Raw genomic sequence first — 14,062 nt, forward strand, 5'->3', positions numbered from 1 at the left:
TGACGTCACAGCGCTTCCGGTTCCCGTCCCGCCGCCGCCGCCGCCGCTCACGCGGAACCCTCCGAGCGCCGCCGCTGATTGGCTCCGGTTGAGGGGAGCGGCGCGCGCTGATTGGCTGCGGGGTAACGGGGATGGGGGGGGGAAGCGAGCGCTGATTGGCTGCAGCCACGGGGGGGGGGGGGGCGCGTTAACGGGAGGCGCTGATTGGCTGCGGGACACGTGGGGGGGGTGATGGGGGGGTGATGGGGAGGCGGTTTAACGGGCGCTGATTGGCTCCGGAGGGGGGTAACGGGCGAGCGCTGATTGGCTACGAGGAAGGGGGGGGTGGGGGGGATGATAACGCCGGGCGCTGATTGGTCCCGGTTCGCTCCTCGGCTGCTTCCGATTGGCCCCGGTTCCCTCCTGGGGTGCTTCCGCTTGGCGCCGGTTCGGCAGCCGCGTGGCCGCGGCGGGCCCTGATTGGCCGTTTCCCGGGCCCTGATTGGGCGATTCGAACCCAGCCGGGAGCTGATTGGCTGGGAGGGCTCCATGCGCGGAGCGCGCTGATTGGCTGCTGCCGGGGGGGGGGGAGGGGGTCTGCGCTGATGCCGCTTTCCCGCCAGAAGGGGCGTGGCCTGAAGCCGGGGGCGTGGCCTGAGCGATGCCGAAGCGCGCCAAAAAGGAGGCGCCGGCGGGAGAGGAGGCCGGTGAGTGCGGCCGGCAGGGGGCGCTGCGGCGCCGGTCCTGGCGCGTCCCCGCGCGTCCCAATGGGTCCCAATGGATCTCAATGGGCTTCAATGGATCCCAATGGGCCCCAAGGGGTCCCAATGGGTTTCAATGGATCCCAGTGGGTCCCAATGCATGCCAATGAGTCCCAGCGCATCCCAATGGATCCTAATGGGTTACAATAGATCCCAATGGGTTCCAATGGGTCCCAGCGCATCCCATTAATCCTAATGTGTTTCAATAGATCCCCATGGGTCTCAATGGATCCCAGTGGGTTTAATGGATACCAGTCCATCCTATGGGTCCCAATGGGTTTCAATGGATCCCAATGGGTTTAATGGATCCCAATGCATCCCATGGGTCCCACTGTATCCCAATGGGTTTCAGTGGATCCCAATGCATTCCAATGGCTTTCAGTGGATCCCAAAGGGTCCTCAAAGTGGCTCCCAATGGATCCCAGCGCATTCCATAGGGCTTCAATGGATCCCAGAGCATCCCAATAGATCCCAATGCGTCGCAATGGGTTTCAGTGGATCTGAATGGCTTTCAATGGATCCCAGTGCATCCCAATGGGTGCTCAGAATGGGTCCCAGCGCATTCCAATGGGTGCTCACAATGGGTCCCAATGGATCCCAATGGGTGCTCACAATGGCTCCCAATGGATCCCAGCGCTTCCCAATGGATCCCAATGGGTGCTCACAATGGGTCCCAATGGGTGCTCACAATGGGTCCCAATGGATCCTAATGGGTGCTCACAATGGTCCCAATGGATCCCAATGAGTACTCACAAGGGGTCCCAATGGGTGCTCACAAGGGGTCCCAATGGGTGCTCACAATGGGTCCCAATGGATCCCAGCGCTTCCCAATGGATCCCAATGGGTGCTCACAATGGGTCCCAATGGGTGCTCACAATGGGTCCCAATGGATCCTAATGGGTGCTCACAATGGGTCCCAATGGGTGCTCACAATGGGTCCCAATGGATCCCAGTTCTTCCCAATGGATCCCAGTGGGTGCTCACAATGGGTGCTCCCAATGGATCCCAATGGGTGCTCACAATGGGTCCCAATGGGTGCTCACAATGGGTCCCAATGGGTGCTCACAATGGGTCCCAATGGATCCCAATGGGTGCTCACACTGGGTGCCAATGGGTCCCAATGGGTGCTCCCAATGGGTCCCGATGAGTGCTCCCAATGGGTCCCAATGGGTGCTCCCAATGGGTCCCAATGGGTGCTCACAATGGGTCCCAATGGGTGCTCCCAATGGGTCCCGATGAGTGCTCCCAATGGGTCCCAATGGGTGCTCACAATGGGTCCCAATGGGTGCTCACAATGGGTCCCAATGGGTGCTCACAATGGATCCCAATGGGTGCTCACAATGGATCCCAATGGGTGCTCCCAATGGGTCCCAATGGATCCCAGCGCTTCCCAATGGGTCCCAATGGGTGCTCCCAATGGATCCCAATGGGTGCTCACAAGGGGTCCCAATGGATCCCAATGGGTGCTCCCAATGGGTGCCAATGGATTCCAATGGGTGCTCCCAATGGATCCCAATGGGTGCTCACAAGGGGTCCCAATGGATCCCAATGGGTGCTCCCAATGGGTGCCAATGGATTCCAATGGGTGCTCCCAATGGGTCCCAATGGGTGCTCCCAATGGGTGCCAATGGCTCCCGCTCCGGCAGGGAACGGCGGCGGGGCCAAGCGGAGCCGGGAGGCGGCGGTGCCGCTGCCGGAGGAGACGCCGGTGCAGGACGTGGCTCCGAGCGGGCAGCGCGCGCGGCTGCGCCTCGTCTCCTGGAACGTGGCCGGGCTGCGGGCCTGGCTGCGCAAGGGGGGGCTGCAGGTGGGGAAAGGGGGATTTTGGGTGGCAAAATGGGGGGTTTGGGGGGAAAAAGGGGGAATTCGGGAGGAAAAATTGGGAATTTGGGGAAAAAATGGGGAATTTGGGGAAAAAAGGGGAATTTTGGTTGGGAAAATGGGGATTTTGGGGGAAAAAAGGGGGATTTTGGGAGGAAAAATTCGGAATTTAGGGAAAAAATGGGGAATTTGGGGAAAAAAGGGGAATTTTGGGTGGGAAAATGGGGATTTTGGAGGAAAAAAGGGGGATTTGGGGAAAAAAGGGGGATTTTGGGAGGAAAAATTGGGAATTTGGGGAAAAAAGGGGGATTTTGGGAGGAAAAATTGGGAATTTGGGGAAAAAAGGGGGATTTTGGAAGGAAAAATTGGGAATTTGGGGAAAAAAGGGGATTTTTTGGGGGGAAATTTGGAATTTGGGGAAAAAAGAGGATTTTGGCTGGGAAAATGAGATTTTGGGGAAAAAATGGGGAATTTGGGTGGGAAATGGGGGGTTTTGGAGAAAAAAGGGGGATTTTAGGGGGGAAATGGGGAATTTGTGGGGGAAATGGGGAATTTGGGGAAAAAGGGGGATTTTGGAAGGAAAAATTGGGAATTTGGGGAAAAAAGGGGATTTTGGGTGGGAAAATGAGATTTTGGGGAAAAAATGGGGAATTTGGGTGGGAAATGGGGGTTTTGGGGGGAAATGGGGATTTTGAGTGGGAAAATGCGATTTTGGGAGGAGAAATGAGGAATTTGGGGAAAAAAGGGGGATTTTGAGTGGGAAAATGGGAATTTGGGAGGGGAAATGGGGATATTGGGGGGAAAAGGGGTGAATTTGGATGGGGAAATGGGGTTTTGGGGGAAAATGGGGAATTTGGGGGAAAAAGGGGGATTTTGGGAGGAAAAATTGGGAATTTGGGGAAAAAAGGGGGATTTTGGTGGGAAAATGAGATTTTGGGAGGAAAAAGGGGATTTTGGGTGGGAAATGGGGGAATTTGAGTGGGAAAATGGGGAATTTGGGAAAATGAGATTTTGGGTGGGGAAATGGGGATTTTGGGGAAAAATCTGTGGTTTGGGTGGAAAAAACGAGATTTTGGGAGAAAAAATGGGGAATTCGGGTGGGAAATGGGGATTTTGGGGGGAGAATGGGGAATTTGGGGGAAAAAGGGGGATTTTGGGAGGAAAAACGAGATTTTGGGAGAAAAAATGGGGAATTTGGGTGGGAAATGGGAAATTTCGGGGGAAATGGGGATTTTGGGGGGAAATGGGGAATTTGGGGGAAAAGGGGGAATTTGGGTGGGAAAATGAGATTTTGGGAGGAAAAATTAGGAATTTGGGTGGGAAAAGGGGGATTTGGGTGAAAAATCGCTGTTTTGGGTGGAAAAATGAGATTTTGGGAGGAAAAATGGGGAATTCGGGTGGGAAAATGGGGCTTTTGGGGGGAAATGGGGCTTTTGGGGGGGAAATGGGAATTTGGGAGGGGAAATGGGGATTTTGGGGAGGAAATGGGGAATTTCGGGGGGAAAATAAGGAATTTGGGTGGGAAAATGAGATTTTGGGAGGAAAAATGAGGAATTTTGGTGGGAAAAGGGTATTTTGGGGGAAAATCGGTGTTTTGGGTGGAAAAATCAGATTAAGAGAGAAAAAATGGGGAATTTTGGTGGGAAAATGGGGATTTTCAGGGAAAATGGGGATTTTGGGGGGGAAATGGGGATTTTCTGGGAAAACACTGGGATTTGGGGGGAAAATCTTGGATTATTGTATCTGGAAGCACCCGTTTGGTTGTGAATGCTGCTCATTTTGGGGTGGAAATGCCAATTTTGGGGTGAAAACCACTCATTTTGGGGTGAAAAACCACCCAATTGGGGTAAAACCACCAATTTTTGAATGAAAACACGCATTTTGAGGTTTGCAACACTCATTTTGGGTGAAAAACTCCCATTTTGAGGTTAAAACCAAGTCGTTTGGGGTGAAAAATGCCCATTTTGGGGCGAAAACCACCCATGTTGGGGTGAAAACCAGTTATTTTGGGGTGAAAAACACTTATTTTGGGGTGAAAACCAGGCATTTTGGGGTTAGCAACACCCATTTTGGGTGAAAAACTCCCATTTTGGGGTTAAAACCCCCATTTTGGGGTGAAAACTGCCTGTTTTCTTGTGAAAACGCCTGTTTTGGGGTGAAAAATACTCATTTGGGGGGTTAAACAGAGTTATTTTGGGGTGAAAACCACCCGTTTTGGGTGAAAACCACCCATGTTGGGGTGAACCCCCTGATTTTGGGTGTCCCACAGTGGGTGCAGGAGCAGGCCCCGGACGTGCTGTGCCTGCAGGAGACCAAGTGTGGGGCCGGGTCGGTGCCGGCCGAGGTGCGGGAGCTGCGGGCCCTGCCCCACCAGTACTGGGCCAGCCCCGAGGGGCGCCCCGGCTACAGCGGCGTGGGGCTGCTGTGCCGGCAGGAGCCGCTGCGCGTCACCTATGGCATCGGTGAGCGCTGCGGGGGCCCATTGACTGCCATTGACTGCCATTGACTGCCATTGACTGCCATTGACTCCCATTGACTGCCATTGACACCCATTGACACCCATTGACTGCCATTGACTGCCATTGACTGCCATTGACTGCCACTGACACCCATTGACTGCCATTGACTGCCATTGACACCCATTGACTGCCATTGACTGCCATTGACACCCATTGACTGCCATTGACTGCCATTGACACCCATTGACACCCATTGACACCCATTGACTGCCATTGACTGCCATTGACACCCATTGACACCCATTGACTGCCATTGACTGCCATTGACACCCATTGACTGCCATTGACTGCCATTGACTGCCATTGACACCCATTGACACCCATTGACTGCCATTGACTGCCATTGACACCCATTGACTGCCATTGACTGCCATTGACTGCCATTGACACCCATTGACACCCATTGACTGCCATTGACTGCCATTGACTGCCATTGACACCCATTGACACCCATTGACTGCCATTGACTGCCATTGACACCCATTGACACCCATTGACACCCATTGACACCCATTGACTGCCATTGACTGCCATTGACACCCATTGACTGCCATTGACTGCCATTGACTGCCATTGACACCCATTGACACCCATTGACACCCATTGACTGCCATTGACACCCATTGACACCCATTGACTGCCATTGACTGCCATTGACACCCATTGACTGCCATTGACACCCATTGACACCCATTGACACCCATTGACTGCCATTGACACCCATTGACACCCATTGACACCCATTGACTGCCATGGACACCCATTGACACGCATTGACTGCCATTGACTGCCATTGACTGCCATTGACACCCATTGACTGCCATTGACTGCCATTGACTGCCATTGACACCCATTGACACCCATTGACTGCCATTGACACCCATTGACACCCATTGACTGCCATTGACTGCCATTGACTGCCATTGACACCCATTGACTGCCATTGACTGCCATTGACACCCATTGACACCCATTGACTGCCATTGGGATCCATTGACTGCCGTTGACACCCATTGACTGTCATTGACCTCCATTGACGGCCATTGACTGCTATTGACTGCCATTGACTGCCATTGACACCCATTGACACCCATTGACTGCCATTGGGATCCATTGACTGCCATTGACACCCATTGACTGTCATTGACCTCCATTGACGGCCATTGACTGCTATTGACTGCCGTTGATTGCCATTGGGACCCATTGACACCCATTGACTGCCATTGGGACCCATTGACTGTCATTGACTGCCATTGACTGACTGCCATTGATTGCCATTGGCACCCATTGACAGCCATTGATTGCCATTGGCACCCATTGACAGCCATTGACTGCTACTGGGACCCATTGACTGCAATTGGGGCCCATTGACGGCCATTAAATCCCATTGACTGCCGTTGATCCTCATTGACCGCCATTGATCTCCATTGACCGCCATTGATCCCCATTGACCGCCATTGATCCCCATTGACTGCCATTGATCTCCATTGACTTCCATTCACTCCCGTTGACCCCCATTGATCCCCATTGACCCCATTGAGTCCCATTGACCTCCATTTGACCTCCATTGACTCCCATTGACCCCATTGACTGCCATTGATCCCCATTGACCCCATTGAGTCCCATTGACCTCCATTTGACCTCCATTGACTCCCATTGACCCCATTGACTGCCATTGATCCCCATTGACTCCATTGACTCCCATTCACCTCTATTGACTGCCATTGACTCGCATTGACTCCCATTGACTACCATTGATCCCCATTGACCCCATTGACTTCCATTGACCCCCATTGACCCCACTGACTCCCATTGACCACCATTGACCCCCATTGACCCCATTGACTTCCGTTGACTCCCGTTGACTCCACTGACTCCCATTGACCCCATTGACCTCCACTCCCATTGATCTCCATTGACTCCCATTCACCCCCATTGACTCCCATTGACCCCCATTGCCCCCCATTCACCCCATTCACCCCCATCTCCCCCCCCCCCAACAGACGACCCCGAGCACGACCCCTCGGCCCGCGTCCTGACGGCCGAGTTCCCCTCCCTCTTCGTGGTCTGCGCCTACGTCCCCAACGCCGGCCGGGGCCTGGTGCGCCTGGAGCCGCGCCTGCGCTTCGACGCCGCCTTCCGCGCCTTCCTGCGCCGCCTCGACGCCCGCAAGCCCGTGGCCCTGGGGGGGGACCTGAACGTGGCCCACACCGAGCTCGACCTCCGGCACCCGGCCGCCAACCGCCGCTCGCCGGGCTTCACCGACGAGGAGCGCGGTGCCTTCAGCACCCTCCTCGACGCCGGCTTCCTCGACGCCTTCCGTTGCCTCTACCCGGGCCTGCCCCACGCCTACACCTTCTGGACCTACTTGGGGGGCGCGCGGGAGCGCAACGTGGGCTGGAGGCTCGATTACTTCCTCATCTCGCAGCGCCTGCGGGAGGCCCTTTGCGACTGCAAGATCCGGCCCAGGGTGATGGGCAGCGACCATTGCCCTGTAGAGCTTTACCTGGCTGTGTAAAGGAGGGGTTATGGGGAGTTAATGGGGGTAAAGAGGGTTTAGAGGGGGTTATTATGGTCTGGGGTGGGGTTAGAGGGGGTTATGGGGTGGTTATGGGGGGGTTATGGGTCATTGTGGGGGGGTTATGGGGTGTAAATGGGGGTAAAGAGAGTTTAGAGGGGGTTATTATGGTCTGGGTTGGGGTTATAGGGGGTTATGGGGTGGTTATGGGTCATTACGGGGGGGTTATGGGGTGTAAAGGGGGGTAAATTGGGTTTAGAGCGGGTTATTATGGTCTGGGTTCTGGTTATGGGGTGGTTATTGGTCATTATGGGGCGTTAATGGGGGTATAGAGGGTTTAGATGGGGTTATTATGGTCTGGGTTGGGGTTATAGGGTGGTTATGGGTCAATATGGGGGTGTTATGGGGTGCAAATGGGGGTAAAGAGGGTTTAGAGGGGGTTATTATGGTCTGGGTTGGGGTTATAGGGGGTTATAGGGTGGTTATGGGTCAATATGAGGGTGTTATGGGGTGCAAATGGGGGTAAAGGGGGTTTAGAGGGGGTTAATATGGTCTGTGTTAGGGTTATGGGGTGGTTATGGGTCATTATGGGTCATAAATGGAGCTAAAATAGGGTTTCAGTGGAGTTATTATGGTCTGTCTGGGGTTAAATGAGGTATAAGTGGTTATGGGTTGTTATGGGGTGGTTATGGGTCATTATGGGGTGCCTATGGGGAGGGTTATAGGTCATAAATGGGCCTAAGTTGGGGTTAGGTGGGTTTATTATAGTCTATAGTGGGTCTCTAAAGGTTTATGGGGGGGAATTGGGGCATAAATGGACCCAAAGTGGGGCTAAGTTAGGCTTAGACGTGGTTATTATGGTCTGCATGGGGTTTCTATTGGGTTATGGAGTGTTTATGGGCTAGAAATGGACCCCAAATGGGACCAAGTTGGGTTATTATGGTCTGTATGGGGTCAAAATGGCCCTAAATGGACCCAAATTGACCCAGAATGGGGCTAAATTGGGTTTCGATGAGGTTATTATGGTCTACATTGGCTGTATCCGGGTGGTTATGGGGTGGTGATGGGGTTTGATGCGGTTATTCTGGTTGATATTGGGTCAAACTGGCCATAAATGGAGCTAAATTGGTGTTTGATGAGGTTATTATGGTCTGTATGGGGCCAGAATGGCCATAAATGGGCCCCAAATGGGGCTAAGTTGGGTTTAGAGGGAGTTATTATGGTCTGTATAGGGTTATTGGGGTGCCATCAAGCTCTGCATGGTCATCATCCGCTATAAATGGTTCCAAGTGGGTTTTCAATGGGCTTATTATGGTCTGTACAGGGTCAAAATGGGCACAAATTGACCCAAAATGGGGCTAAATTGGGTTTCAAAAAGCCATCGTCATTCCATGGGGCTCTATGGGGTGGCCCCGTCCCACCCCATCCCCCCGGTGCATGCTGGGAAGGGGGGGGGCATGCGGGGAGGGTGAGTCCAAGATGGCGGCTGCCATGGAGGGGGTGTGAATCCAAGATGGCCGCCCGCACTGGGGGTGAGAGTCCAAGATGGCCGCTGTCGGGGGGGGTGAATTCAAGATGGCTGCCGCTAGGGGGAGCGTGAGTCCAAGATGGCGGCCTCCATGGAGAAGTGGATTCAAGATGGCTGCCGCTATGGGGAGCGTGAGTCCAAGATGGCCGCCGTCATGAGTGGGGGAGTCCAGGAAGGCTGTCTCCATGGGGAGGTGGATTCAAGATGGCTGCCGCTATGGGGAGCGTGAGTCCAAGATGGCCGCCTCCATGGGGGTGTAGGTCCCAAGATGGCTGCCTCCATGGGGACGCTGATGCCGCTATGGTGAGCGTGAGTCCAAGAGGGCAGCCTCCATTGTGGGTGGATTCAAGATGGCTGCCGCTATGGGGAGCAGGATTCCAAGATGGCCGCCTCCATGGTGGGGAGCGTGAGTCCAAGATGGCCGCCGTCACGAGCGGGTGACTCCAAGATGGCCGCCTCCATAGCGGTGTTAGATCCAACATGGCCGCGCCCTAACAGCGCGAACCCAAGCTGGCGTCCCGTCACATGACTCCAGCGCCACGTGACCCCGGCGGCCAATCAGGGGCGGGCAGGCAGGGCCCGGCTCACCCTCACGCAGCCCCAATAGGCCGCCCGCAGCAGGCAGGCCCCGGAGCCCGCCCCCAGCAGGGCCCAACCCGCGTGCAGGGGGCGGAGCTTCCGCGACACCCCCCACGTCAGCACCTGATTGGACGAGAGCGGGGGGACGAGTCAGCGCCACACCCCCCCCTTAACGCCCATTGGCCCCTTTAAGCCACGCCCCCTTCAAACCCTCCCCTTAAGCCCCATTGGCTCCTTTGAGGCCACGCCCCCTTGAAGCCCCTCCCACTTATGAGCCCCCATTGATCCCCTTGAAGCCCCCTTAAGCCCCGCCCCTTAATGCTCATTGGGTCCATTTAAGCCCCGCCCCCTTTTAATCCTCCCACTTCCCGCCCCCATTGGCCACCTCCATCGAACCCACTGAGGACCCCCATAAGCCCCGCCCCCTTAACGCCCATTGGCTCCTTTGAGGCCACGCCCCCTTTAAGCCTCTCCCACTTTAAGCCCCCATTGATGTCCTTTAACCCCCCTTAAGCCCCGCCCCCTCAAACCCCATTGGCTCCCTTTATGCCCCGCCCCATTAAGCCCCTCCCGTTAACCCCCATTGGCTCCTTTGAGGCCATGCCCCCTTTAAAGCCCCTCCCACTTTAAGCCCCCATTCACCCCCTTGAGGCCCCCCTTAAGCCCCGCCCCTTAACGACCATTGGCTCCATTAAGCCCCGCCCCTTCACGCCCATTGGCCCCTTTAAGCCCTGCCCCTTTCCCCTCCCCACCCTAGGGGGCGCCATAGTGCGGCCACGCTCCCTCCCTTAAGCCCCGCCCTCTCCTCAAACCCCCTCTCCCATTGGCCGCGGCTCCCTCCCACTGGCCACGCCCCCTCCCCGAGCCGCGCTCCCATTGGCCGAGCCCCCTTTATGCCGCGCTGCCATTGGCCGAGCCCCCCTGTTAAGCCCCGCCCCTCACCGCCAGCCCCGCGGCCGCCCCGGCCATGAGCAGCGCCAGGAGGAGGCAGCAGAGGCAGCGTCGCCGCGGCAACCGCCGGCCAATGGCGGACCTGCGTGACAGTGACGTCATCGGAAAGGGGCGGGGCTAAAGCCTCGGCCCCGCCCTGTGAGGTCACGTGACACTTACACCTTGCGGCAGTGTGGGCAGCGGGCGAGGGCGCGGTCGGAGAGCTCGGCCCACTGCAAGAGATGGGAGCCACAGCTATGGGGCTGGGACCCACAGCTATGGGGCTGGACCCACATCTATGGGGCTGGGACCCACATCTATGGGGCTGGACCCACATCTACGGGGCTGGGACCCAAATATAGGGGGCTGGGACCCACATCTATGGGGATGGGACCCAAATATAGGGGGCTGGTATCCATATATAGGGGGCTGGGACCCACATCTATTGGGCTGGGACCCACATCTATTGGGCTGGGACCCACATCTATTGGGCTGGGACCCACATCTATGGGGCTGGACCCACATCTATGGGGCTGGGACCCACATCTATGGGGCTGGGACCCACATCTACAGGGCTGAACACACATCTATGGGGCTGGGATCCACATCTATGGGGATGGTATCCATATATAGGGGGCTGGGACCCATGTCTTTGCGGCTGGGATCCATACATAGTGGGCTGGGACCCACATCTATGGGGCTGGGACCCACATCTATTGGGCTGGGACCCACATCTATTGGGCTGGGACCCACATCTATGGGGCTGGATCCACATCTACGGGGCTGGGACCCAAATATAGGGGGCTGGGACCCACAGCTATGGGGCTGGGACCCACATCTATGGGGCTGGGACCCACATCTCTGGGGCTGGTACCCACATCTATGGGGCTGGGACCCACATCTATGGGGCTGGTACCCACATCTATGGCGCTGGGACCCACATCTATGGCGCTGGGACCCACATCTATGGGGCTGGAACCCGTATATAGGGGGCTGGGACCCACATCTATGGGGCTGGGACCCACATCTATGGGGCTGGATCCACAGCTATGCGGCTGGGACCCACATATGTGGGGCTAGGAGCCATATATATACGGGCCTGGGACCCATATATATACGGGCCTGGGACCCATACATAGCATGCTGGAATCCAGATTTATGGGCCTGGGGTCGATATATAGGGGCTGGGAGTCCCATCTATGGGGCTGGGACTCACATCTATGGGGCTGGACCCTACGTAGACAGCTCTAACCCATATATAGGGGCTAGGACCCATATATAATAATCTGGACCCACTTCTATGGGGCTGGGACCTGTATATAGGGGGCTGGGACCCACATCAATGGGGCTGGGACCTCCTTATAGGCGTTATATCACCCCCCCCACCACGTGGGCCTGTGTCCTCCCCACCGCCAGGGGGCGCTCTCACCAGGAAGGGCCCCCCGCAGTGCCCGCAGGCCACGCGCACGCCCCCTGCTGGCGGCTCCGGGCTGGCGGCTCCGGCCTGCACCGGGCCCAGGTTGATGATGCGCTTGCTGCGGGGACCCATAGAGACCCATAGGGACCCATAGAGACCCCATAGGGACCCATAGAGACCCCATAGGGACCCATAGAGACCTCATAGGGACCCATAGAGACCCATAGAGACCCCATAGGGACCCATAGAGACCCCATAGGGACCCATAGAGACCCATAGAGACCCCATAGAGACCCCATAGGGACCCATAGAGACCCCATAGGGACCCATAGAGACCTCATAGGGACCCATAGAGACCCCATAAGGACCCATAGAGACCCCATAGGGACCCATAGAGACCCCATAGGGACCCATAGAGACCCATAGAGACCCCATAGGGACCCATAGAGAGAGACCCCATAGGGACCCATAGAGACCTCATAGGGACCCATAGAGACCCCATAGAGACCCATAGGGACCCATAGGGACCCATAGAGACCACATAGAGACCCATAGAGACCCATAGGGACCCATAGAGACCCATAGAGACCCATAGAGACCCCATAGAGACCCCATAGAGACCCAAAGAGACCCATAGGGACCATTAGAGACCCATAGGGACCCATAGAGACCCCATAGAGCCCCATAGCCCCCACGTACCAGTACGGCCGGGGGCAGGCAATGCGCTGGGCAGCCCCGCTGCAGACCAGCAGGCAGTTGCAGGGGCACCTCACGTACTTCTTCCCCGCGGGGGCCGTCCTGATTGGCTGAGGGCAGGCCAGGGGGCGGGGCTTAGGCGCAGGAGCCATTGTGAAGCCACGCCCCCCCTTCATGCCATATATGGTTAAGCCACGCCCCCTTCCCCCCTCCCTCCCATAGGGGGCGCCATGGTGACGCCACGCCCCCTTCCCACCATGTATGGTGAAGCCACGCAACCCTCTGCCCCGTCCCATAGGGGGGCGCCATGGTTTAGCCACGCCCCCTTCATACCATATAAGGAGCCAAGGGTAAGCCCCACCCCCTTGAGGCCACGCCCCCTTCCCCCTCCCTCCCATAGGGGGCGCCATAGTGAAGCCACGCCCCCTTCATACCTTATAAGGCGCCATTGTGAAGCCACGCCCCCTTCATGCCATATATGGTTAAGCCACGCCGGCTCTCCCCCTCCCTCCCATAGGGGGCGCCATAGTGAAGCCACGCCCCCTTCATACCTTATAAGGCGCCATTGTGGAGCCACACCCCCTCCATACCATAAAAGGCGCGTCGGTTAAGCCACGCCCCCTTTCCCGCTCCCTCCCCTAGGGGGCGCCATGGTTTAGACACACCCCCTTCATACCATATATGGCGAAGCCACGCCCCCTTCACCCTCCCATAGCGGGCGCCATGGTTTAGCCCCGCCCCCTCCCCATTGGCCCCGCCCCCCCTCCCCCCCCCCCCGCTCACCGTGGCCTCCCCGCACGCGCCGCACTTGACCACGTGCTGGTGCCCCTTCCCCTCCACGCTGATTGGCCGCTGGCACACGCGGCACGTGACCGACGGGCCCGCGCCCCCCACCCCGCCGGCTCCGACCTCACTTCCGCTTCCGCCTCCTCCTCCTCCTCCGCCTCCTTCCGGGCTGACCAATGGCGAGTAAGGGGGCGGGGCCTCACCTGAAAAGGGGCACGGGGGGGGGGGAGGAGACACCAATGGGAACAGCGCTCGGCCCCGCCCCCTTCCCTTCCATCCCCTCCCCTCTCCACCCCCGTTTCCCCCCCACCCCCCTTAGGCCCCGCCCCCTTCGCGCACTCACCCCCCCCCGCGAACCCCCCCAGCCCCGGGCCCGGCCCCGGTTCCACCGGTAACAGCGGCGAGCGCTCCCCGTCCGCCATGATGCCGCGGCCGCGCCCCTCGGCCTCTGATTGGCCCTCCCCCGTCACGTGGCCGACGCCCTGCGTCCCAGCCCCACCATCCCTCCGACCCCCGCTTCCCATTGGC

At 57.3% G+C, this 14,062-nt stretch overlaps 2 protein-coding genes across 2 annotated transcripts; one reads left to right on the forward strand and one right to left on the reverse strand.

Annotated features, from left to right (window-relative positions):
• Positions 1-19: 19 nt before the first annotated feature.
• Positions 20-7,598, forward strand: APEX1 (apurinic/apyrimidinic endodeoxyribonuclease 1; the record flags this gene model as incomplete). Its single annotated transcript, XM_080631906.1, has 5 exons — positions 20-122; positions 606-686; positions 2,387-2,547; positions 4,831-5,023; positions 7,084-7,598. The coding sequence occupies exons 2-5, from the start codon at positions 641-643 to the stop codon at positions 7,596-7,598; spliced, it is 915 nt and encodes a 304-aa protein (XP_080488032.1). The 5' UTR covers positions 20-122; positions 606-640.
• A 1,371-nt stretch (positions 7,599-8,969) lies between these two features.
• Positions 8,970-14,058, reverse strand: LOC308228525 (type 1 phosphatidylinositol 4,5-bisphosphate 4-phosphatase-like; the record flags this gene model as incomplete). The annotated part of the gene is made up of 7 exons (XM_080631907.1): positions 8,970-9,828; positions 10,648-10,738; positions 10,816-10,868; positions 12,065-12,170; positions 12,752-12,858; positions 13,532-13,737; positions 13,878-14,058. 7 exons carry the CDS (start codon positions 14,056-14,058, stop codon positions 9,685-9,687), a joined length of 888 nt encoding a protein of 295 aa, XP_080488033.1. The 3' UTR covers positions 8,970-9,684.
• Positions 14,059-14,062: the final 4 nt, after the last annotated feature.

The sequence above is a fragment of the Psittacula echo genome, assembly GCF_963264785.1.
Source record: "Psittacula echo genome assembly, chromosome: 19".
NCBI classification, from domain to species: Eukaryota; Metazoa; Chordata; class Aves; order Psittaciformes; family Psittacidae; genus Psittacula; species Psittacula echo.